General features: G+C 41.2%; 2 protein-coding genes across 4 annotated transcripts in view; both read left to right on the forward strand.

The window, feature by feature from the left end:
* The window catches only part of ncor2 (nuclear receptor corepressor 2), a 115,029-nt gene extending 97,646 nt beyond the window's left edge, over positions 1–17,383 (forward strand). Inside the window, exons 30-31 of the mRNA XM_046035019.1 lie at positions 5,028–5,186; positions 17,276–17,383. Of these exons, the coding sequence (XP_045890975.1) occupies positions 5,028–5,186; positions 17,276–17,383 (267 nt within the window). The remainder of the gene's footprint in view (positions 1–5,027; positions 5,187–17,275) is intronic.
* On the forward strand, positions 17,000–24,322 carry ccdc92 (coiled-coil domain containing 92). 3 transcript variants are annotated; one of them, XM_046035976.1, is made up of 5 exons: positions 17,011–17,098; positions 17,276–17,461; positions 20,326–20,497; positions 21,103–21,144; positions 22,511–24,322. In XM_046035976.1, exons 3-5 carry the CDS (start codon positions 20,362–20,364, stop codon positions 23,317–23,319), a joined length of 987 nt encoding a protein of 328 aa, XP_045891932.1. In that variant the 5' UTR covers positions 17,011–17,098; positions 17,276–17,461; positions 20,326–20,361; the 3' UTR covers positions 23,320–24,322. The 3 variants fall into 3 exon arrangements, with proteins under 3 accessions (XP_045891934.1, XP_045891932.1, XP_045891931.1); XM_046035978.1 differs by lacking the exon at positions 17,276–17,461 and having other exon boundaries at positions 17,000–17,098; XM_046035975.1 differs by lacking the exon at positions 17,011–17,098 and having other exon boundaries at positions 17,124–17,461.
* The last annotated feature ends 1,439 nt before the right edge of the window (positions 24,323–25,761 follow it).

A 25,761-nucleotide genomic window follows, 5' to 3' on the forward strand; every position in this document is an offset into this window, starting at 1 on the left:
AAGTGATACATAGGGTGCACAATTAAATAGAGATCACCAGTCCACTTTGCATGCATGCTCATCAGCAGCACATGGCAAGCGAGACTTTCATTGCAGGGTCTATTTTGTGGGAGTTGTCAACTCTGAATCACAGCTTTTAAAGAATGGTAGTTCTATAATGTTATCGGTAAAACCCTAAATAAGCAGGAAAAAAGCCTCAATAGGGTTTGTTCACCTGAGCAAACAGCTGCTGAATGCATAGTTTGGTGTTGGATATTGGCTTCCCTTTCCCCAGTTTTAGAGTGAAAGGTAAATATTCCACTCCGGGAGGTTGGCGACACCTGAAACAGTCCAGAGCAGGCACCCTTCAATCCTAGATCTGTTCACTGCAATGAGAAATTTGCCAAATATATAGATGTAAATATACTGAAAGTGCCAGCTGTGCACACAAATCACATCACTCTCAAATTCACAGTTTGTGTACCTCCACAAATCTTAAATATGGTGTCCCGTTGAAACATTTATGCCTTGTTTATCGAAAATGTGTGTAGTGTGTACACTGGGGAAATACTGTTGTCCCTGTTGGCTGCTGAAGCTAGTTTACCTGCAGTAATCATCAGCAGTGCGTCTGCACGGCTGCAGCAGATGTGTCCTCTCCGCCCCTGGTGGGTCAGAGGAGGCAGACTTACTGTGGGAAAGGATAAAGAGGTTTTCATATTAAACCTATTACATAGGCTCCAGAGACTCTAGAAATCCACCATATTTAAAAAATTTAAAATCTAGTACTACTTGCCTATGGAAAAGTACAACTTAACAATGCTTATTGCATTTAGAAGCTATTTTTACTTTTAAAGAATGTTATAAATTAAATTTCAGCATATATTTATCCATTTTCCTGAGATATTACAATGTAACTAAGGCCTACATCCTGCAATGACTAGAAGATTAGAGATTAGAAACCAGTATTGTAATTGTTCTGAGTATCTCAGATCAGTCCCTGAAGCCTTGTGTTAACGTTTTAAAAGCACTTATGTGCCACAGCTAAAAGACAAACCAACAGTTCCACACACATCAAAAACAGATAAGGAGTACGTGGATGTTTCAAATTCTATTAATTAACAACTTTAATTTATTTTATTTATTTATTTATTTGTCATATCTGTCACTGGGCACCCTGGTAGATGCTCACCTGGTAGGTAGCACATGTACCAAGGAGTCCTTACCGCAGCAGCCTGGGTCCGTATCCATCCTGCCTGTCTTTCTCCTGCCTTTCCTGTCTCTCTCTACTCTCACTGATGACTGACGACTGTGACTGATCTAATAAAGCAGTGTGCTTTTGTTATCCCTGAAGTCTCCGCTGGTGACTGGAAGCCTAATGGTGATTTTAGGCACCCCAGAGCTCTGCAAGGTTTGGTCCCAGTTGTTTACACCTTCCCTGTAATGTCGTGGCCAGACTTTGTGGTTTCTATTTATTTATGTATGGAAAACGCAGCAATATATGTGGGCTGAATTAGAAAGACAGAGGCCCTGCAGACCCACTCTGAGCCCACCGGCAGGAGAACCAACGGGGCCACAGAAACACTCCATTACACCACAGCTTTATTTTTAGCCAACATTCTTCAACTCAACAAAGAAGTCATTCAAGTTAACCCAGAAGCAAATATTTCTTAGTGAGTTGTAGAAATAAATCCTGGCATATACATTTATGCTACTGTGCAGCCTTACAGTTGTGTGCAGTGTGTGTGTCACATTCAAACATTTGGTTGTTGTCAGTGGGATTAGCAGAAGAGGGAGGCCTCTTCAGAATGTATCAGCTGAAAGAAAAAAAACAAAACAACAACAATCCTGCTCATTAGATATGACCGCTCCACTACTTCAACAACACTGGAACATTCTTCAGTGGCATTAGAAAATATTTGGAGAGGGAGGGAGAAGGAGAGAAACCCAAGACATAAACACGTGGAGCTAGGAGAGCTAGCAGGCACAGAGGACAACCTGCCAACAGGAGCTGTGGCTTCCAGGAATGTGCAAAAAAACACCTCTTTTACCCTGAGTGCTGCATCTCATCTGTGCTCGCATTCTCCCTGTCTGTCTCACCTACAACTCGCATACTTTTGAAAGTTGAAACTAATATTTTTGATCTGAAAACTGCTGAATGCAAACATTTTGTGCCAATATTTGCCACATTTATTTTTGACAATTGTTTGCCAAAAAATCTTACATGAATAATTAGACATCCTGGGAATTATTCCTATTTTCTTCTTGCCAAGAGTGAAGAGAGACAATTGATACCACTTTTGCTACAGCTGTAAATGTGAATCTACAGCTAGCAGCTGGCTAGCTCGATTTAGCATAAAGACTTGAACCAGGGGGAAACAGCAAGGCTGGCTCGTTCCAAAGGCAACATAATCCAGCTACCAGCACCTCTAAAGCTCATTAATTTTCTTGTTTTCTTGTGCTTGTTTAATCTATACAAATAGGAGACCAAAGATGACATTGTCATTTTATGGAGGGTTATGTGCCAGGCAACAACCGGGGACTCCAGGAACTTCCTGGTCACGGCCAATAAAAAGAGTCTGGCCCATAACCCTCCATAAAACATCAAATTGTTCTTTTTACAAATTCTATACGAATTAGAGATACAGGATATAATAGTAAATATAGTGAACTTGAAAGACACGCTAAGCTAAGCCTTAAGCTACTTACTGGACAAACATGAATGTTACCTGATCTAAATCTTGACCAGAAAGTAATCAATTGAATTTCTCAAAATGTTGAACAATTTCCTTAACAAATTATTGCAAGCACTCCCTTCCTCTGGAACGATATAGAGGGGTCTCGGACATATAGCATTTTGATCTACAGGAGCCAAGCAAATTCTTCAGTTGCACCATGCACAAAAGGCCCCTCTTGTTAACCTACTGAAATAAATACGATATGACAAATGTCATAAATGTATAAAAAAAAAATCTAACTTTACAAAGTAATTACCATTTGGGGGGGCAGAAGCTGTGATGGCAGTATGTTGTTGTTTCTGCCCTGTTCACTTCACCTTGACGGCTCACCAGCTGCTCTCTCAGCAGTGAGTCGACAGCGCAGACAGCAGCTTAGTTTACACAGTCCCAATTCCAATTATTCCCTCCATCAAGTTAGTCTAATTTATTTCATGCATGTCACCTGCATCAGTATAATTTCCTTCATCACACACACACACACACACACACACACGTAGACTTTAGGTCACAGATGATCACAGTTTTAGACTTTAGTGGAGCAAAATGTACCGTATAGTCCGTGTTTTGTCTCACACTACTGCTTCACACCATATGGTATATCCTGTTGTCCTTGCACCATGTGTTAGCCTGACTTTATTGAACTCTTTGACACTATTCAGTATGATTCTTCTGCATCAATATCACCCAGGTAAATTCTTGCATAGCATTTATTACATTACTGCAGGGTGTGTTGAAGTCGTGCAAGTCAGAACACAGAACACTGTGTCATTTGATGTTGCTGTTATCAAAGTGCCTGTGACTGAACGCTGCCAAGCACTTGATTCATTAAAGAGCTCTTCTCCTCCAGGAGTGAAAACAAAAATGTCAAAGATGTCAAGGTGATTTATCAGTGATATTGCTCCAGGAAAATAAATAAATAAGTATATATTGAACATTTCCTGCAGATAATGCATGTGAATGCTGAAAGCTGAAATTAATTTGCAAAAACATTAACGTCTTAAAGCTTAAATCCATTTCATTGCACTGCTTAACAACCTGGAAGCTGATCTGCGCTACCTAATAATGCTTAAAGCTGAAATACATTCCTTGAAAAGCTGGAAGCTAAACCAATGTACCAGTAACAATGTATGAGCTGGAAGTTGACATCAGTTGACTGAAAGAATAAATGCTTTGTATTTATATTAGACAGATGAACTGAATTGCTGAAAACTTTGGAACAAAAAAAGACTTTGTAACTCAACTATGTAGGCCAAAGTATCAAATGGAAATGCAGAAATGTATAACAAACTGCTTTACCTAAAGAAGCTGAGAGCCGAAATACACTGCCAGAAAAGCTGGAAGCTATTATAATATTGCCAATGGTTTTCACTTGTAAAAAACACTTCAAATCCTCACAAAAGTCCCCACAAAGATACCAAAACTGTGTTTGTTCAGTTCAAATTTATGTCACTTCCCGTATTATAACATACAGGCGTGAAATATTGTTCCACCTCAACAATTTTGTGAGTAATTTATTAATGTGTCAGTATGATAGAGGTAGGTAAAAATATTAGCTGAATCACACCACACATGTTCTTAAAAAGCAAAACATTTTGATATTCAAATGGTTTCTATAGCGAAATGGATGCAGGAGTAGAAATGGAGTTTGTTGAAGAGGACAACAAAGACAGGGAGAGTGACTGGCAACTAAACCTAAATACAGCTCAAGGTTTAGTCCTTCACCATGTCTTCAACCTGAGCCTAAGTCTCCAAAGGGTGCTGTGGAAGACACTTGCATGGTTCCTGTACCAAAGACGCCACGTCCTAGTGGCTCCAAGGACTACAGACTGTGGCACTGACCTCCCACATTATAAAGACCCTGGAAAGACTGGTTCTGGATCAGCTGTGGCCCATGGTTCAATTTCAATTTAATTCAATTTTATTTATATAGCGCCAAATCACAACAACAGTTATCTCACAGCGCTTTTCATAAAAGAGCAGGTCTAGACCGTACTCTATGATGATATTTACAGAAGCCCAACAGTTCCCACCAAGAGCAAGCACTAGGCGACAGAGGCAAGGAAAAACTTCCTTTTAAGAGGCAGAAACCTCGAGCAGAACCATGGCTCAGGGTGGGCGGCCATCTGCCTCGACCGGTTGGGGTGAGAGAGAGAGAGAGAGAGAGAGAGAGAGAGAGAGAGAGAGAGAGAGAGAGGGGAGGGAGGCAGCCTACACAATATACACACAGAGGTACAGAGAGCGAAGGTAATGTTGCTATAAACTAAATGAAAAATGGTACAGATATTTATAAGACCTCTTCTGGACCCCCTCCAGTTCGCCTACGAGCGTGGACTGGAAGTTGAGGATGCCATCATCTTCCTGCTCAAACGCATCCACCTGGATGTAGATGTGAGGGTCATGATTTTTGACTTCTCCAGTGCTTTCAACACCATCCGGCCAGACCTGCTGGGTGAGAAGCTGACAGCGATGCAGGTATATGCCCCCCTCGTGTACTGGATTGTTGACTACCTGACTCGCAGACCACAGTATGTGCGCCTGGAACAATGGTGTAGGGTAGTAGCCCCTTGGGCCACACCGTTACAAAGCACACACACACACACACACACACACAGTGTTTGTGTCTAGAAGGGAACCCTATATTGGTAAGTTTATGTGCCTTGTTTTGCCGTGGTTTAACAACTGATAAGATTAGATGTAGTAAATACCTAATTTAAAGCTCCTTAAATCGATTTCGTAACTTCAATAGTTTTCCTTGTGTGCGTCTCTCTCCAACACACACACACACACCAACACACACACACACACACACACGCTGCTGCAGCAGCTGTGTTGAGTGCGCCTGGACGCTGCAGTCTAAAGTCCATCATGTGATGGATTTTACAGTCGAACTGTCACCTAGACTTTTGTATCTGCAAAGTACAAAAGTCATTATCAAAATCCTGAAATGTCACCACAGACAGCTGAGTGCAGGGGGTGTCCACAGTGCTGAAATGATGCAGACTTTTTCGGGCAATTTCAATACAATAACCTCCTGAATCATGACAACCACATTCCTTTTTCGACAGAGAGGCAAGACATTATGGTGAATAAGACAGAAAAGTGGCCAACTCATAACACAACACCATGTCCTGAAAATCCACACAAGTGGATGTGCTTATCTGGCAGTTATCAAACTGAACCGTATTATCTGTTTAATAATGATGTGCAATATTCTCTGCTGCTATTAATTCACTAGTACTGTTCACCATAACAATTTTTTAGTAATGTAAATATTGTACACACCCACTCTCCTTTATATTTACACTCTTATATTTATATTTCTTTATCAACCTACCATCTATTATTTCTTTTCCTTATGCCTTGGTAACTGTGACAAAAGAATTTCCCCCCAGGGATCAATAAAGTATTTCTGATTAAATATATTAACAATTAGAAAGGGCAGGTAGCGACTGTCAAAATAGCTCAACATCAATCCACCAATCAGACAGACAGACAAACAGAGGAGCAAACTGTCTAATCAGCTAATCAACATCACCTGTATCCTGGTCTTGGTGACAGAGCACTGTAAAAGTTCTCAGAGAAGACAAAAGGTATGAACAAGAGGTTGTATTGGTGGAATGACCTCACTGACAGCACCAGAAAGCACTTCTGAAAATGTAGATATTGTGTGGATAAAGTAAAACAAATAATAAAAGTGACTATTAGAGCGATTTTAAAAACTGGCCCTATCTGCTTTCCACCAGAAACGTCAGCTCTGATGGAGATGATGAAGTTACCTGACACCCTTGTCACTTGGGAGCTCACCAAGCCAAATGTTTAATTCCAAAATTACGTATGAACAGTGAAAACTGTGGAAATGAGAGAATTTTTTAAGAAGACTTCACTAATCCTCTGCCCTCAATATAAACTCGGGAGAATAAAACAAATTACAGAAGGATGACTTCAGCAATTTATTTGGTGATGTAGCTTACAGGCAGCCAACAAACAGAAACTATAATGCAAAAACCAACACAGCAGCTATGTGTGAACAAGTGAGTGGAACAAAGGAAGTGAACTGGTATATATGGTGGGTTTCTGATGAGGGAATGAGTTGCAGGTGAGGAGTAAGTCAGGTAACTGCAGGGCTGATGAGAGAAGAAGGAACAGGTGTGTACATGAGTGGAGCAGATAGGTGATGGGGAGAAAGGGAAAGTCTGAGGACATCTGAATCAGCATTCACAAGTCAAATTTTAAAAAAAGACAAAGGTTATGTATTAGACACACAAAGACTGACATTTTGTCAATCCAGCAGATGGATACACACCTCATTCTGACTAATTTTTTTGAGTCATATAAAAAAAAAAGTTACAAATATGAAGTGTTTCTGGCAAGGTGTCATTTATGGAAATGTGAGAGGCAGGTAAAGACTCTTTTCATTGCACACTCTGGGGCACTGGAGCAGATCTGTCAAGAGTTTCAAGGCAGAGCTGTGCCCCTGTCTGAATGAAAATACAGGATGGAAAGAATTTCCTGAAATGAAACTCAATCACATTTGCCACTAAACAGCAGAATATGCACTGGAAGAATCATCAGCAAAGTATTGGGTTTGAGTGGCTAGTCGCAGCCCAATAATCTAAAGGTAGACAAGAAAAAAGATGCTGCAGCTCCAGGAATGTGGATGGAACAATAACAACAACATTATGTGTAATTTTAAAAAGTGTACTGAATGTGTTTTCCTCTTACAATAATTCAGTTTATTCCATCTGCGATGAATCTCATTCCATCTTGAAATGTTTTGACTTTTGTGGCAGAGGAGCCTTTCCTCAGAGTAGAAGGGTGGACTGGCAGCCAAGGACGACAGTGGCGTTACTGAAGATGGTGTGGCAGTGGAGGTCGTAATCCGTGGCTTTCCTGTGCCGACTGGTTTCACAGAGCCCAGCTGGTGTTGGGTTTCAATCCAAGCAGCTGGGCTAGGGTGTTTTGAGGTCCTCTTCAGTACTCTTTGAAAGAGGATAGTCATCTAGTTCCTCCGTGAGGCCCTGAGGACCCTGCCACTGCAGAGACGTCCCTGGTGCAGAAGTTTTAAAAGACAACGGGGCTGTAGAGAGCAGCTGGAAGACTCTGGGAGACATTGGCGCAAGGGCGTCACTTTGTGTTGAAAAGTGGTGGGGACATAAGGGCTCAGATTAGGAGCGTGATGATTCATTTTGGCCAAAAGATGTGATATGCATGAGAACAACACAAGAAGATTTGTAACAGAAGATTTGTAAACTCGTAAATTCCTGCATTCTGGAGACAATTTCGGCCCAAATTTATGGTGGAATTGTCTGTTTTTTATATGAAGGGAAACCATAATAAACATTTCTCAAAGCATTTTCATTTGTTAGTTAACATTTCTTGCTGCTAACTATTTTTCAGAACATTTTAACAAATGCTTTCAAAAAGTGATGGGGACAACATCTGCCATTTCAAAATGTGCTGGGGACATGTCCCCAGCGTCCACAGTGTAAATGACACCTATGCATTGGCAACAGGTGAACAGAGCACCAGTGTAAAGGAGAATATCTGGCAAATGACTTGAAAGGTCTTGAACCAATGTGGGAACTCAGGAAGTTGTCAAAATGGGTGAAATGTGTCCGACTCAAATGGTGGGAAGAAATAAAAGACACTGGTTAAATGTTTTCAGTTCAGGAAGGTTGCTCAGACAGGGTGGGGTGTGTTGAGTTTGAGAAGCAGCTCTCCTGCTGGGAGAGGCACAGGGTTAGGTGAAGCTTTTTACTTTCTCCCACAGAGGAAGTGGACAACTTTAGGAAGGGCCTTGACAGTGTGTTGATTGGGCCTTTTCGTCAATCTGAATGATCTAGTGTTTCTTGATCTGGGAAGGCCTCAGGGTTGAAATGGTTTCCTTGTATTTTGTCTGGCCACACAGATGGTGGAAAATAGCTCTGTAGTGGGTTTTGCTTGGCTAGGTAACTCTATTTTATTTGGAGTCCTGTGCTAAAGGATGAGTCGCCCAGTTTGACTGGAGCGGGCCCAAGGCCTTTGGAGATCACACAGGCACTAAAATCCATATGTGAGATGTATCAACAGCAGCCAGTGTTTATTTACAGCATTTGATCCTTCAGCATGTACCCAATGCTTGCTAGCTCCACACTCTGGAAAGAGGAGCTGAAGTCTAACATAACTTGGTTGGGTAAGGGCAAACATTTCTGTCAATGCAACATAATTTTAGGATTCTATTATCTTATTTTGCTTCAGATTTGGAGATTCCACAAGGCTCATCCTGACCACTATCTGTGTTCATCTAGATTAAAGGAACAGGTTGAAATTCTTTGGAAATGTGGACCACTCTCACGTCTGTACACTAAACATGAAGCTAAGCCTAGTGTGAAATTTTTGAATTGCTTTTACACTTACATGAGAAGATTAATACTGTTCTCATCCTTCCAAAAATTACATGGCAACAACTACTGTAGCAGTGAGTTATCTTAAGGCTAACTCTCTGCAAGAAAGCGTTTTTCCCAAAATGTCGAATAACTTGAGGTGTTGGTGATGAGTTTAGTAGGTCCCTGGTGAGTATTTTGACTTTTTCTACCTTGTGTCCTGCAAGTGGGAGAGTTTAATGATGGGTGTTTTAAGTTTGGGTTAGGGTCAGGTTTGGAGGCTTCCATCACTCACATGATTGAACTGCGACTGTACAGATCCCCAGCATGAAAAAATTACAAAATTCCAGAGTTGAGCAGCATACTCACAGCAGGATTTAAGACATTACTCTTCCAAAAGGCATAACACTGCGTTCCACAGGAGTCACAGCCATATTACACAGATCTCATGGATAGATTCCTTTCTGCTAGGCCACAACCACAATGACATTTCAAGCACTGACCAAGCACTAGCAAGTGTTTTAGAGCTTCTGTAACCTTTTCATGGGCTACATTACGTGAAAGTTAGGTAGTCTACACATGCATTATTTGGCACTGCTGGTGCGTAAAGTTCCATGGATTGGAGACATGTTCTCTCAGCTTTTGAACATCCAGTGTCCAAAGATTCCTTCTTTACATACTAAACCAGTGGTTAGAAGAAGGATAAACATGAGCACATGAAATGAAGAAGTCAGCAAAATTCTCATCCTTATTGTGACTAGACACCAGGATGAACTACTTCTTTTGAAAACAAGGAAAAACCTACAACCAATCTCTTATTTCTATGGAAAAACAAAGATTCTTTGAGCTGTATCTCAGAGCAGTGATTATGGTCGTGCACAGTGGATGGCTGAGGTGGTCGAAATAGGAGCCTGGAGAATTTTAGGCTGCTCCGAATCCAGGAAAGGCATGTCTGCTTCTCCTCTGGTAGTTGACTAAAGTGTGATAATCCAAGAGGAGAGTATCCACCACAAACCACAAAAGGGTTTGCATATAACCATGCCACACAAGTTAGCCTGAAGCACGAGTTTCAGAATAATACTTGAGGCTATACAGAGGTTCATTTTTGCTTATATTCTAAATACTTATATACCTTAAACCTCATAATGCAAATAAAATGTAAGCATGGTAAAGGAGAAGTGCAAAAATCATATGATACAGTAAATCATGCTCTTATTTCTAAATCTAAAGGGCATATATGTACAGAGTGTAAACCTCAAGGATCAGTGTTAGTCCCCCTAATATTTATTCTGTGTGTTAATGACCTCCCACAACATGTTGAGAGATAAAACTGCAACTATATGCTGATGATACTGTTGTATATCACGCACAAAAAAACAGCTGCACTAGCTCCCTTAAACTTTGCTACATTTTTCTCTTAATTTATTACTGAAACATGTATTACCTGGGGCGAGTTCAGTCTCAAAACGTGTTGCAACAGTTTGCAACGTGTTTGTATTGAACAACTTGTTTCCGTGAAACATTGCTCAACATTCGGTTACAGGCTTCGAGGTATGTTTTCATACCTATCAGCAGCGACAAGTTTGTAAACACAACAGTGTTAAAAAGGCAGGGAAATGCAGTACGCTTGCATACACAACAGGGTGTTCAGGGAACCACCTTTCCATTAAAAAACATTTTGCTATGTTTTGTCGGTGCTTAACTCGTCCCTGGCTGTACCATAACAGCCTGGATCAAACCATTGCTCTGGACGGGCAGAGTACTCAAGATTCACAAGATGAGGGACTCAGTGTGTACATCGATAATGCTTGGTGCTCAAACATAATCAAAGTAGATGGACAATGTTCACCAGATGAGGATTTTTTGTTGTTAATGTAACCAACCCCAGTGGTTTGTAGAACAGCACAGTCCAGATTCGAACTTGCGACCTCGGAAATGAGGTTTACTCACTGCACAGCTTGGCTGGCTACTGTTACATTAAGATGCTGACTATATTATCTGCCCAGAGAATTCACCAGTGTTTTTGTTGCTGCCTTTTACATTCCTCCAGAGGAAAATTCAAAAAGTGCTCAACAGGAACTGTATGAGGTCATCAGCAGTCACATGACAAAACAATCAGATGCTGTTTTTATTGTAGCTGGTGATTTTAAGCAAACAGACTTCAGAACTGTTCTACCTAAATTCCAACAGCATGTCTATATCCCCACCAGGGGAAACTGTGTTACTTTGCAATGCATAGACAGCAAAAACAGTGATTTGGACCCAAATGCAGAACACACAGGCAGAACAGACTCAGCTTTTAGTTTTTATTCAGAAAAACTCACTGGCGAGGATGCTTAAGAGACCGGTAATGATCCAAACAGGAGAGAAATCCACAAACAGAAAATAATCCAGCAGCAAATGGTAGGGGAGACTGGCAAACTCAAGAATGTAAAGCCAAGAAATATCCAACATAGACACTGCGACAGACAGGAGGAAACACGCAGACTATATTCCACAGAGAGGGCAGGATGATTGAACGCTAGTGAGACACAATAAGACAGGTGCAAACAACAAGAGAGATGAGAGCTGCCTTTTGGTCAAGTGATAAGGAAGCATACAACACTGCCAGAGTGAGAGTTAAGGTTGGCATCAAGTAAGTGGAGACTGGAGAGAGACCTTCACACTAGCAACACCAAAGATGTGTGGCAGGCGATCAAAAACATCACAGGCTACAAATATAATGTGTGAGGCCATGTTACCAGATGAGCTTAACATATTATATGCTCGCTTTGATCTCCTAAACAAAGAGTCAGCTGCCAAGTCCACTTCACCTCCAGCCACTGTCAGTATCCACAGCAGAGGTAAGAAGAGTCCTGCTGAGAGTGAATATGAGTAAAGCTGCTGGGCCTTATAACATCCCTGGATGTGTACTAAAAACATGTGTCAATCAGCTACTTCAAGACAGCCTCTATCGTCCCTGTGCCCAAAACATCTGCGGTGTGCATAGGACTATACTGACTGCAATCCCTGATATGGAGAGAACTCTGTTGTGGAGTTTGCAGATGACACCACCATCATCAGCCAGATTTCAACCAATAGTGAGACTTCTCGAGAGGAAATCACCAATCTTGCAGAGTGGTGCACAGAGAACCACCTAATGCTCAACATCAGCAAAACCAAGGAGCTGATTTTAGGAAAAATTAGGAAAAACACACACCCTTGTCTCCATCAGTGGAGGTGAGGTGGAACAGGTGAACAGTTTCAGGTTCCTGGGAATCAGCATCACAGAGAACCTGACATGGTCATCTCACACGCTGGTGAAGAAAGCTCAAAAACGACTGTATTTCTTAATAATAATGTACAACTCAAGACAGCAATATTTCTGTGCCAAATTCTTGTTAACTTTTAAAGTGAAGCAAAGAAAGCATCCTACCTGGAAAAACTGCAAACTGGCATGGGATGTGCATGGCCCAGGACAGGAGGACAGTGGGTGATCGTACCATCTAGTGATATCCGTGAGGTGAGGTGCCTGCACGGAGCCCAAAGGATCCTAAAAGACAGTACCCACCCAGACACAGCCTGTTCACCCTGCTGCCATCTGGCAAGAGATAGAGAAGTATCATCTGTTGTACCACCAGACTCCAGAGCAGCTTTTTCCCTCAGGCTATGCGCTATAAAAATATGGACCTATTTGTTGTAAAATGATAAATGTGATACTGAATATTAATTATAGACAATTATAGAAATTGTCTCTATTGTCTCTAAGGTGATTTATCCAAATTATTGTGATTTTATTGATTTTATTTTTACAAATATCCTTGATTTTGATATTTCTGATTCTTAGTGACATGCATGACTTTTTGATTAGTGCTGCTCTGTCATTGTGCAATACAATGGTCTTACTGATGTTCAATATGGTAGATGGTCCCTAAATGACATAAATCAATCAAAAAATAAGGAAAATTCTTCTTTTTTTTTCATTTGTCACATGGCCAGACCATAAAGTGATATTTTTTATCTGTAGCTTCTGAAATGAAACTAGAGTTATCTGACTAATGCACATGTTACTTGAAATTCCCCTGCATTCTCTAAGCTATTATTTTAGTTGGCTTATACGCCCTTTCAGAAAGCCTGTAGATGTACTCAAAGATTATACCCATGATTGCTTACCTTTTATTTATCCTGCAAGCCCTCATGTTTTTTATTTCATTAGCTCATTTCAACTGAGTTATGTGTCTTATCACAGCGTGTCTTGTACCAGTATGTGTGGAAGGATTACACCGTGGCACACATTTTTCCTGCTGAGGCTGGCTGTGCGGGCACGTTGAGTTACAGCCACTTCAAAGTTTGGTGTTAGTGGTCCATTAACCACTAGTAATTAAAGTGTCACTTTAAATGGCACCGAGAGGACTGCTCTCCCTGGACTGTAAAAAATCTTTCAAAAAAAATTGCATAGAAAGCATGGTTTCCTGCAGTCCACCCTCATTACTAGAATAAAGGCAGAGACATTTTGGCAGTGACAGCGTACCGATTCAATGGAAGGGCTTTCCATGTGGGCCCTATGTAACATGTTGGCTATAATTTCCTCTCTGTGTTCACCTATGTTTTGTCAGCTCATAGATTTGTCATGAATTAATTGGAAGGTACAAACTGTGTCAGAGAGGCTGATTGCTGTTGAAAAAACCTTTGCTTTAAGTGCTCATTTCACATTTCCCTTTATTTCCAAGTGGTCCCATACAGTATAAAGTCCAGGTGCTTCTGGTATTCATACTGTAGATACTGTGTAAGGACTTGAAAGGACAAATACTTTCCATGCCACACAAGTGCATAGCAAATCAAAATAGAAAAGTCTCTGGGTCCATTTACCATTTGACAGAGAGAAGATTCAAATGTCTGTTATAGACTCAACATCTGGCTAAAACATGATGAGCAGCCCTGTGAGAAAGGCTGTACCCTTGTAGGGGTGATGATGGTAAGTATGAGCAAGCACAAGCATGTGCACACTGCTTGTACTGTCTACAGATTTTAAGGACTTGTTGGCAAATTATCTAAAAACAAAATTCAGCTGAGGTTAAAATGTTGCCCAGTCATATTTCACATCTTGAGACTGTAGGCCCGGCATTAAATGTACTATCATAAGTTAATGCCATCACAACTGTCAGTGGCTTTCTTTGACTTTTTCACATAAATGACACATTCAGTTCAACAGTCCAGCGATTATGACTTTCTTTGGACAGACAAATAAAAAAAAAAGTCCTGGAAAATTAAATGAGGTTTTCAGAGTTTTAGAGGAATTTTGCCTTGCCAACCTCAATATAATAACTGTAAAACTATTACAACCTGAGAAGTGTTGCTATTGGCAGCATGTCAGAGCAGGGGCAGTAAAACAGTGCCATTTGAGAATGACTGCCATATGCTTAGATTTCATTTGTAACTCCATGAATTAGACAAGGACCTGCACTATCTGTTCACAGTCCAGCAACTATACCAATGAGACATATTAAAGAATGAAATAAATGAGTTATTTGACACTCACTGATGCGTGACTGATGCCCAGAAGTTGTAAGAAAAGCTTAATGGTTCGCTCTTATTACTTTTCCAGTATAACATATGATGTTTTGGGCCGATGTCCAGCACCTTTGCCACTGTCTGTATGGCATCACTTGGAACATTTTAAAGTGCATGGCTGTGTTTGAAAGAATGTATTTCCTCAATTCCTTCATAAAAAAACAGAATATCAATCTATAGACGCACTCGGCTACAAATCACAGACACATTTATGAAGCCTGAGAGAAGCTTTGGTCAGCTTGTATGAAGGACTTTTCTCAGCTGGATCCTTCCCAGCAGCAGATCAGCCGTAGGCAAAGGCCAAAAAAACAACGACTGTAAGCTGGTTAGAGTCACAGGAGGAGTCCAAAGTCAATCCTGGTTGTTTTATTTGGTTGATTTCTCTCACTGAGCTACTTTACTACCTGTTATGATGTATGGAGATCCCTAACAGTGTGAAAGTAAAACAAATCACAAGGAAAGGTAGGGGTCTCTGCTGGGGAATTAGTTTTCGCCTAGCTTTTGCTGGGGCGAGGATAACTTACCTTTTCCTCTCAACTGGTTGCTTTCTGCAGGCAGCTGGGAAGTGTGCCAGAAACACTAAAAATAAAGAAATGAGAATAATTTAATCCCTATCACAAACATGCCAAAGCTAGGGACAGATTAAAAGCTGCTTCTGAAGAATAACATTTCTAGAGGTGGACAATAATTCCTTTTATTCCACAAAATATTTTCTTTTTAAGTGAGACTATTTCTCAGGTTGGGAATGAAAAATGATGCTTTTGTTTTTGGTTTGTATCATTTTACGCAGTAGCTATGTCACAGAGGAATTTCTCTTGCCAGAAATAATTTAAAGTGATATTATGGGTTAGTATGAAAAGGCTACTGTTTCCCATTCATACCTCAGACTAGAGGTCAAGTGTGCTGATATCACTTAAGATTAGATAAAGTTTTAAATTATTCTTCTGGCAAACTGCATGAGAAGCAGTAAATAGTAAAATTTATTATAACAATATTTTAACCAATCAAACAAAATGCATATACTGTAATACTCATACACATACACTGACCATTCAGATACTAGAATACTTTGAGTATAGAAAGTCTATGGCGATAGAATAAACTTTGTTAATGTGTCACTCATTGTCCAATCCATATAATGCAATAAATAAAACAAAACGATGCTGAGGAAAACAGCTCTAAAAGACGCATACACACACACACACACACACACACACAAAAACAAAACTGTGCAAAAATAAATAGTCTTGCACTTGCTGGAGTAACATCAAACATACAATACAGTGTAATCCTGACAACATATGCTGGCCATAAGGTTCTGTTTGATAAGGCTTTTAGATTATTACCCTCTGGTTTATTCATTAACTGCAGCCACTTCTGTGACAGTGACTTGTCAGATCATTTTGCATGATACATAGATTTTTTGACATTTGACAGCTGATAAAACCAATACAAACAGTTGTTTGCAGTCTGGCATCTAACATAATATCTATGTGCATGGTTAAAAACAGCTGTAGTAACTCTTGTAACCCCACACTGCAGCACCATGCACAATAATGCCCAAGGAGTCAAACATCCAATTAAATAAAATTGTATTTATATAGATCCAAATCACAACAGAGTTATCTCAGGACACTTTCATATAGAGCAGGTTTAGACCATACTCTTTATAATATTTATTACAGAGACCCAATTGTTGTTTAACCATCTTAGTACTGAATTAGATCAGTGCATCCTGAATTTAATCACCACTGTTATAACCACCTGCCTTCTTGCTATCTCTCCTGTTACTTCCTGTTTTACTAGACACATGACCTCCCTAATCCAATACATGACAACAATTCCCACAAACATATGTGTTGGCAAGAGGGCTTAATTGGCAAACTGCACATTGTACTGCTATTGTATTACAGAAATTGTTTGCATTTGTTGCTGAATGTCTACTTGTTTGATGATAACAATTATAAATTTTCTCCAATCATCTCAAATGACACGATACCACTAGAAAATACAAAGTTTGACATTTATAATAGCTTATGCATAAATTCATGGATATTATGAAGATTATTAATTAATTATGACTCCCTGTGCGATGTTTTCAAAAGAAATAGTAGCATGTGAATTAGTGATCACAGTATGCTGTTGTAGTATCACAAATCTGCCACTGAAGGGCAACACTCCCCTCTGCTGTCCACCATCTGTACTCTGACCAGCGGCTTTCATCTATTTTCATTTATTTACTCCACCACGGCGGTTTGGCACATTGATGCACATTAAACCTGACTCCAAAACACAGCGTTTAAAGCGTTCAGAAATGATCAGACATCTGTTTTACTGCAGTAATGGTTATAATCCGGCGCGGTCACTAGGTGGCATGAATGCACCTGCGTTGAACAGGTGACATATTCTGTTGCTATGGTGAAGACGCTGGTGACTATAAAACTGTAGCACGTCCCTCAACAGTCATTTAAGGTGAGTAAAACCTGTATTTGCGGCATGTGATGTACTTTTTTGAAATTCAAGTTGTAATTAGAATCGCTATTGTTGAATGACACGAGGAGAAACACTCGTGATTGAACGAATTTAGACGAGATATTTAGCTAATTTCCTCTGGCTTCCCGTGATGCATCGCTTTATTTTGTCTAGTAGCTCAGGGAGATGATAGAAAAACTGACAGAGCCACCCTCCCCTCTCACCCGACCAAGGCGAGCCCCGGACAGCATCACCGACATGCCCCGCAAGACAGAGCTGTCTTAGCCGGTGCGGCTTGCCTGCTCCACGACCATTTACACCCTTTTACAAGATACTCGACAGCTGCGTATTTTTAGCCATAAGGTAAGCTGTTCACTAGATAATGTAGCCTCGTTAGCTGTTCGGCTAGGCTAGCGTAAGTAAAGGCTCATGCGTAACGTTAAGAGAGACTGTTTCTTTCAAAGGCATTTTAATATTCCGAAATTTTCAAGTCTTTGTCTGCAAACGCAATACAGCTTATATTTAGTGTTTTAACTAGCGTTTTCCAATTCGGTATATAACCCAAGCAGGTTGACTTCATTATAACCTTAAAACGGGTTTGGCTGAACTGTTCATCAGAAATGAAAAAGATTGAACGGTGGCAGCTGCTAACTGCGTTATGTGCCCAATGTGGCTAAACCCTGGACTTTTATTAAAATCAAACCCTGTGTGGTGGATTCAGCGTATGCCGAATTTTTCAGAACACCTCCCCAATGGCAAAAACATTGTTTATATTCTAAGATTGGTACATTTTCTTTTTGTGTATAGCAGGCTGTTATCAAGGTGGCGTATTGTAAATGGAGTTTGGTGTGACGTTACCTCCACTCAGTAGAGAATCGCACGTATCAGGGGGGCTAGCTTGTTTGCGGTTCCTGAAACTGGACAGCTCCTCCCTGGACAGCAGCAGGACATAACAGTAACTGCAAGGGCAGCCTTTGTGATGATCTTACGAAATGCAGCGATGGCATCCTACAGTGCATCAGGTCATAAAACAACAAGGAAAGTGAAATGTTTGGAAGTCGTTTACAGGCACCCGTCGTTGTGTGGTTTACGACTGACCACTGCCGTTTTCTTTGATAATGATAAAGAAGGTCGTGTCCTGAATGATATCTAAAGCTTAACAATAACGTCTGTGTGAAGTAATGATCCTCTGGCAGCTACTGCCCAGGACCGGCAGAGGTTTAATGTGAAACGTGGGTTGGTGGTGCTGTCCGCAATGCAGGTGCTGAAATTGAAAGTGCCGTGGAAAGTCAATCAGACGTCCCTAACACGTAGCGTGTGTCCTGTTTAAACTGTAGCCAGTGGTTTAATGCTGGTAAACCTTTAGTTGTTTATCTGTTTGCCTTTTTTGTTGTTATTCTTAGTGTTGATAGCCATTAGATGTTGAAGGTTCCTAAACCATAAGTGTTGATTATCACAAAAAAATAAAAGAAAAACAATAGTCCACATTGTCAAAACCAAAAATGAAGTATGGTCATCTGTGTGAAAAGACACAGCTTCACAAGAGGAAGACCAGCTAAGCTCTTGTTGTGGTAGCTGCTAGCTAATGTTTCATGGTGCTGCAGTTCATTGATTATTTATGTTCTCTGTATGGGGAAATGCTTGTTTGTGCATCAGGAAAAAAAAACAACACATGGAAAAGTGGACAGACACTTCACGCTGGTTTGACATTAATCTAACATAACATAATTACTGATAGATTTACATTCACCCCCACATTGTCTCTTAACAAAGAGCAATAAACTTTATTATCTCGCTTGAATTCACTGAAGTTCTGTACTCCTTTGTACCACGGTCACCTCCATGCTATGGCATGAGCCGTGCTTTGAAGTTGGCTGAGGTCATATCTTTCCAAATGGAAAGCTATCTAAGCTATTCTAGGAAAAAGCTGGGATGAAAGATATGCTTGCAGATCAGGGTTTACCAGAAGGACTCCACATTACTCATCAATAATAGATTATCTCTTCAGCCTTTATGACACACCACTGGCTCTGTTTGTGATTATAAGTCTGTGTTTTGGTTATCACATGTGTTTCCTTTTCCCCTGTAAGCCATGAAGAAAAGAAAATCACACAGACAAATGCTGGAAATGGGGAGTGTGGCCAGCGAGGTGTCACGGGATTTATTATTCATGTTAGTGAGCTGATGATGTAAGAGTGAGAAGCTCTGGGATGTTTTATTGAAGTACACTTATGTATGCAGGGAGAGGCTTTCTCTGCACTCAGGAGGGTTGTCGCAGGGATCAATGTGCTCTCAACTCTCAGCCCAGTACAGTTGTCTGGCAGAGGGTGGAGATGTTGGGGCTGAATGATTGTTTCTCTCTCTCTCTGGCTTGGCTCTGGAGACAAGGACATCCAATGAAGGGAGGGAGGAGGAAGGTGGGGCAAGGCAGGGAAGGATGAGTCCTGTTTGAGACAGGCAAGCCCTCACGCCACTCCCCATTGTGTTTAGCTTTGATTTTGTTGTTTGTCAAAGAGAATATTTTATTGCATTAAGAGATTTGCAGTGCTACGGGATATATACCAGATGCATGATCTAATTTTTTTAGGCTTTTCTAATTTGCCACATTAAATCCAATGTAAGGACTGACATTTATTTTCTTTACTTATCGTCCGTGCTGAGGAAGAGTATTTCCACTGTATGCCCTAATTAAATTACAATATACAGTGTAGCCTTTTAGATTAGTGCATATTAGATTAGTGTTTCCTTTCAGATGTCTGAGATTTGAAGGCCCTACTCTGCTCACTCTCAGGTTCTCAATCATTAGCTTCATTTCAGTGATTGCTTTCTAATTAGCCTATTTGTCTATTTATGGTCGCTTAGCCTTTCTCTTCTACAGTCACACCATAGCATTGACCTAGCCTTATTAATGCATATTAATATATGTGCATCTTCAGCATGTTCGCTGCTCTTTTTATCAAAACACAGGGTTACAATTTTTACACTTGCTCGGTATGTTGCCAAATGGCCTCCATTGCGAATGGATTTGATGGTATTATCCGGATTGTCTTGGCCAGTTGGCAGACAGAGCAAAGCTGGAGCACACCCCAAAACCCAGATGTTTATGGGTGAAAGGGTGAGAATTAACGTCCTGTTTGCCAGATGGGTTGATTCTTGTTTATCGTCTTGTCCTTCTCTCTCTTTTTTTCTCCGCCTGTCCTTGTTTTCTGTCTTCTGTCTGTCTGGAGGTTGCAAGGCTGGTGTGTGTCTGAAACTAATCAGCCATGGCATCAGCAAATGTTACACTGGAAAATCAGCTGCACAGCGCACAGAAAAACCTGCTCTTCCTCCAGCAGGACCATGCCAACACGTTGAAGGGGCTACATGCAGAGATCCGCAGATTACAACAGCAATGCACAGGTGAGCACGGCCACAAGTAGCCACCTCTCTTCTCAGCTGGGTAAAAACAGCACATTAAAGAACGTCTTTAAGGCTATCTCATGATGAAAACAGTAAAACAAACCCACGTGTCAAATAATTATCCCATTACCCTTGATTCCATAACGGGGACAGCTGGACACCCTAGTGGATATTTGCAGCTAAATACAAACAAGATGCTGTGGTGCCACTATTAAACCTTTTAGAGAGAATATGATGACTTATGGGAAATGCACTCAAGCATTAGTGAGTACACCCTGCACTGTAGCAATGCAACACAGCAAAACCTTTATTGAGCATACCACCAGTAATAGATACTGCCTTTGTGGAATACTCTTCCACAAAGGCAGGATATAACCCAGGAGACACTGCATGTTTTGGCTCTGACTTCCCGTATCCTTGGCTAACGTGGGACTCTCACTTATCTTGTTAAATGAATACTCCACCATATGGAAAGCACTGACACGTTTCCCTGAAACATGCACTGCTGCTAGTTAGTCTGTGTGAGGTGCATGCTGTTTGATAGCTGCCTGTTTGCAACCTAATGTGACGCAAGTATATAAGTAACCCTCTCCTTTTTTTCACAGACCTGACATATGAGCTCACAGTGAGAAGCTCTGATCCCTCAGGTAAGCCTCCATCATACTGTTTAGTACACATGCAGTTTTACTACTGACATTCAATGTCTAGTGTCATTAGTTACCATCAATATTAATTTGTTGCCGAATAAAATTACTGTCAACATTCCCAGCTGTGATTGTCTATGGTGTTAGCTTGCATTAGTGTTCTATGACGTTAGTTAAAGTACTATTCTTACAAGAGAAGTTAAATATGCTGTTAGATTGACTTGCCTCAGATACTACATGTAATGATTAGTAACATCTCAGAGTACAGTTTTATTTTTTCAGTGATTTAAATTATGAAAGTGCACAGCAGCAGAAAAAACTCTACAGCAGTCAAGGCTATAAATCCGTGTCAGTGCACAGGCCCGAGAGCAGAGGGCTCTGCCGGTTTCCTGGTAACAAAGTCCCACCCAGGAAGCATTGCATTGTGGGACTCCCTACTGTTCATTATAGCTCCCACTGCTCATTGCCAACTGCCCCTCCCCCTGCGTTACCATGGCCGAGACATGGAGCCACAACACTGGTCTGATTCAGACCCAGCTCCGCTGGCTTGAAGTACAGCACTGTACAGTCAGAGGCCCCTGGGAGGTTGCATACAGTTTAATTTATTTACAGGCTACAACACAGATGTGTTTCACTGAGCGAGCAGGAGGCATGTTGCATCTCACCAGGATCACAATATGTTGTAGGTCTTTTAACATGGCTGTCCCAGATTGGAGCAGTACTATTACAGCCTCCAGTTAGAGGCACTATCATGTTGTGGTTGTTAGTGTGGGACATCTCAGAGATTGGAGTGCAGGAAATGAGATTATCTGTCGCAGCGCTAATGCGACCTGCAACCTGCTTAGTCCAGCCAGACTCGGGTGCATCAGCTGCGGGTGAACATTTACCAATGCTGTCACCTTTCTAACCATCCCGTTGTTTAATAGGAGACTGTGTTTAGTACATGTAAATTTAAACTAGACATGGAAACTTTGGGATACACATTTATATACACAATACATATAAATCTATTTTATTCCACTGTTTTTGCACATGCACAAACATGACTGCATAGGCTGTAACTGGGTGGGGCAGGGCAGGGTGGGGGCAGCAGTAAAGAAGGCCAGAGGAGAGCAGCTCCATTGCTGTCTACCAGAGCTGTAATGTGAGACTGGCGCTCTCTGCCCACTGCAGATGAGTCTCCATAGGATCATCCTGTCTCTGTCAGCTCACAGACTGTCCAGTCATTGTCTCCATTTATGTTTGGTTCAGTCTGGAGATTTTTTATGTGTCTCTGGGTGTGCAATTATTTATCTCTGCTTATGATTGCTTTTTACTCTGACGTGTGCATCTGTGCTGCTGTTTTAACTGTTTTTTATTGTGTGTGCAGACAGCAGTGAGGTGCGATGCAAGGAGCTGCAAAGGAGGTGTGAGGAGCTCGAGGCCCAGCTGAAGAAGAAGGAGGAGGAGAACACAGAGCTGCTCAGGGACCTTGAGCAGAAGAACGCCATGATCTCTGTCCTTGAAAACACCATAAAGGAGAGGGAGAAGAAGTACCTGGAGGAGCTCAAGATGAAGAGCCACAAACTGGCTGTTTTGTCCGGGGAGCTGGAGCAGAGAGCAAGCACTATTGCGTACCTTACCTCACAGCTTCACGCCACCAAGAAGAAGCTGTTAGCCGGCACTTCATCTGAGGCCAGCCCCAACGTCAGCCCAGTCACCTCATACAAACCCACGCCTCCCCCGGCCAAGGACAGGCAGCCTGAAACCCCACGGCGCCGCATGAAGAAGAGTCTCTCTCAGCCTCTTCACCCAGAGTTGACAGAGGTGTATCGGCTCGGCCCGGACGGTAGACGCCTGGTTCTGCGGGAGACCGTAGACGCCATGCCTGACCCCACACCCTTCTTGCAGGCTGGGAGAGACTCTCCTGAACCACAGGTAGTGCGAGAACGGCCTGCCGTTATCCCTCCTATTGCCTCCGAGCGCTCCCCTATCGGGCCCCTGGGTGCCATGGCCAGCCCTCGTCACAGCCCCGCTCGGGACCGTCAGTACAGGGCTCATGTGGGTGTGGCGCACCGCATCCCACATTGCACCCCTCCCCTGGCCCCACCGCAAGCAGAGCTGGAGACACTGGCAGTGGACCAGGTCAACGAGGAGAAGGTTGTGCGGAAGCGCACCGGAGCAGACAGGACAGTTTAACACTGCAATGCTAACATGCACAGAAACGCACATCTACTGTATACACACTACACTGCAAGAGCCGGAAGAAGCCTGACCCACTGTGTAGCCTGCTTTCTACGCAACACTGCAATATGAAAAAAAAAGATCATTTTGTTCATGGTATTCCACAAAGACTTTTGTTTTTCTTAATATACGTTGGAAAAGGACTAATATAAAGCATGCCAAAATGTTTCTTATTTAAGACCCAATGAGATCTTGTATTATACACATGTTGACTTTTTGCTTAGACTTTCACTTCATTCTGTCTCATGTGGTGCGTACAACAAAGTCTCAGCCAAATATCTGCATCAGTGCCTGCTTTACTGGTTCAACCATACACAACGCTGTGTAGTCATGGCTAATAGTTACCTTTACATATCTCTGTTTGCTCCATCTTCTCAACAATAGTCTGGACATATCAACAAACTATATAATACGATGTCTGCAGCTGCATAGGGTAGAACTGAAATTATTAAACTAATACTCCCCAAATGTCTTTCATCTTCTTCTATATCAGTATAATAACGTTACTATAGGTGTGAGCTGCATAGTGTGCAGTTGGAATTTGCTGCAAAAACCGCAGCGGTGCACATGTGCAAATGCAGTATGAAATGATGGTGATCAGGGCGTATATTTGTGTGCGAGAGAGAGAGAGAGAGAGAGAGAAAATTAAGTTTTGGCTTAAACAATATCCATTGATGTTATTTGTGATACAAGGGCATTTTTGAAAACACTGCTGTAATAGGATTTTGTGATATTACTAACTGTACTTTATAAAGGCTGTACATTTGTAATGAATTATTTTTTAATTTATTGTTTTAATAGAGAACACAAAAGCACCTCAGATAATGACGGTAGCCACTGCACCACCAACATGACGGTAATTATAATCACTTAATAACCTGCTTTTCACATTAATATCTCTTGTCCTTGAAGTATATGTATAAATCAGAACAATAAAGCAATGCTCTTTTGGTTTGGTTATGTGGCTTCTGTTTGTACAGATGCGTGACAAATTAGTAAGGTGTTGGGCCATTACTAGGCTCAAAAAGTGCAGTCCTGCAGTTGATTTGAGCCTCTGGAAGTGTACTGGAGAGATGAACACCATTCTTCCAAAAGATACTCCCTCATTTTTTGTTCAAAATCTCCCATGATGTCAAGTGATTGCAAAGGCACATCATTTTCAGACTCAGAAAACCATTCATTGTCTCCCTGTGCCCTGTAACTAATAGTGTAAGTAGTTATTGATACCAGGTTGTAATAGGAACGGTAACATAGTCATATGGGAAAGCCAAATTGCGTGATCACTGAACTGTTTGGCTAAAGTGCGTTAAGGATTATCTGTCTGCACCAACAACCATTCAGTATCAAATTACATCACAGTGTCAGCAATAACAACTAAATGTCACACTGACTCTGAAGAGTCTGCTGACAAGGACAATGAGTCTCATCAGAAAAGCAGTGTGCCCGTTTACAAACGTGTATGTAATTCAACAACTTGGCCGCTGGGTGTCCACCTTGAATCACAACAGAAGTTGAGTGATGAAAGGATTCAATATACTACTATTATCAATACCAACACCAGAACACATATAACCATGTAAACTAAAGGCTGCCCATAGATCAACATTTTGGTGTGTGAACAAGTAGAGGTCACCAAGGCGTCTCCTTGGGCCAACTGAAACCAGGATTTCTGTGAATTATGTAGATATATACAAATTTAATAGTTGTTTAAGTGGCACTAAAAAGGTTTAAAGAAAAAAGGCATTTCATTCTAACACACTGAAACTCTTGAAATAAGGCAGATGATAACTTATCCCTGGTTTAATTAAAATATTCAGAGGTCTGCAATATATTGTCTTTTACATGAATCTGGCCTTTGTTCAAACCCATTTACATTTCTCCCAATGACAGAATTAACTTAAGTAATTTATAATAAGTCTCCTCGTTTTCAGTGACTATACACACAGAGCGAATATACGCATTTATGTGTGATACTTGTTTGAACAACTCATTTTGGGGTAATTTTGGACAAATCACTAGTCTAAGTCAAAGATATTGTGCCCAAACATCGGCACGATTCAGTAGTAAAGCTGTTTCTTTTACCAAATTGCCTTTATTACACGTGGAACCAGTCTTCACCGGCTAAAACACATAAAGAGCCTGTACTTGAAGCAATCAGTAAAGCTACTTTCTCTCTATTTAATTGCAAGCAGAGTAATTATCTGATTGAGCGGGTGACAGCGACCCCTAGTGGCCAAAGCACTGCAGATGCTAAAGTAAAACATGAATTGGTACTGCTTTATTTTTCCAAGTCATTTTTATCAGATATACTACAGATATAAAAAGGTGTGTGTGTCTCTAGAGGTTTAATAAGCACGTGTACTGTATCATAATGCCAGGAGACTCAAAACACCAAGT

Source organism: Micropterus dolomieu, linkage group LG21, assembly GCF_021292245.1.
Source record: "Micropterus dolomieu isolate WLL.071019.BEF.003 ecotype Adirondacks linkage group LG21, ASM2129224v1, whole genome shotgun sequence".
In the NCBI taxonomy this organism is placed as follows: Eukaryota; Metazoa; Chordata; class Actinopteri; order Centrarchiformes; family Centrarchidae; genus Micropterus; species Micropterus dolomieu.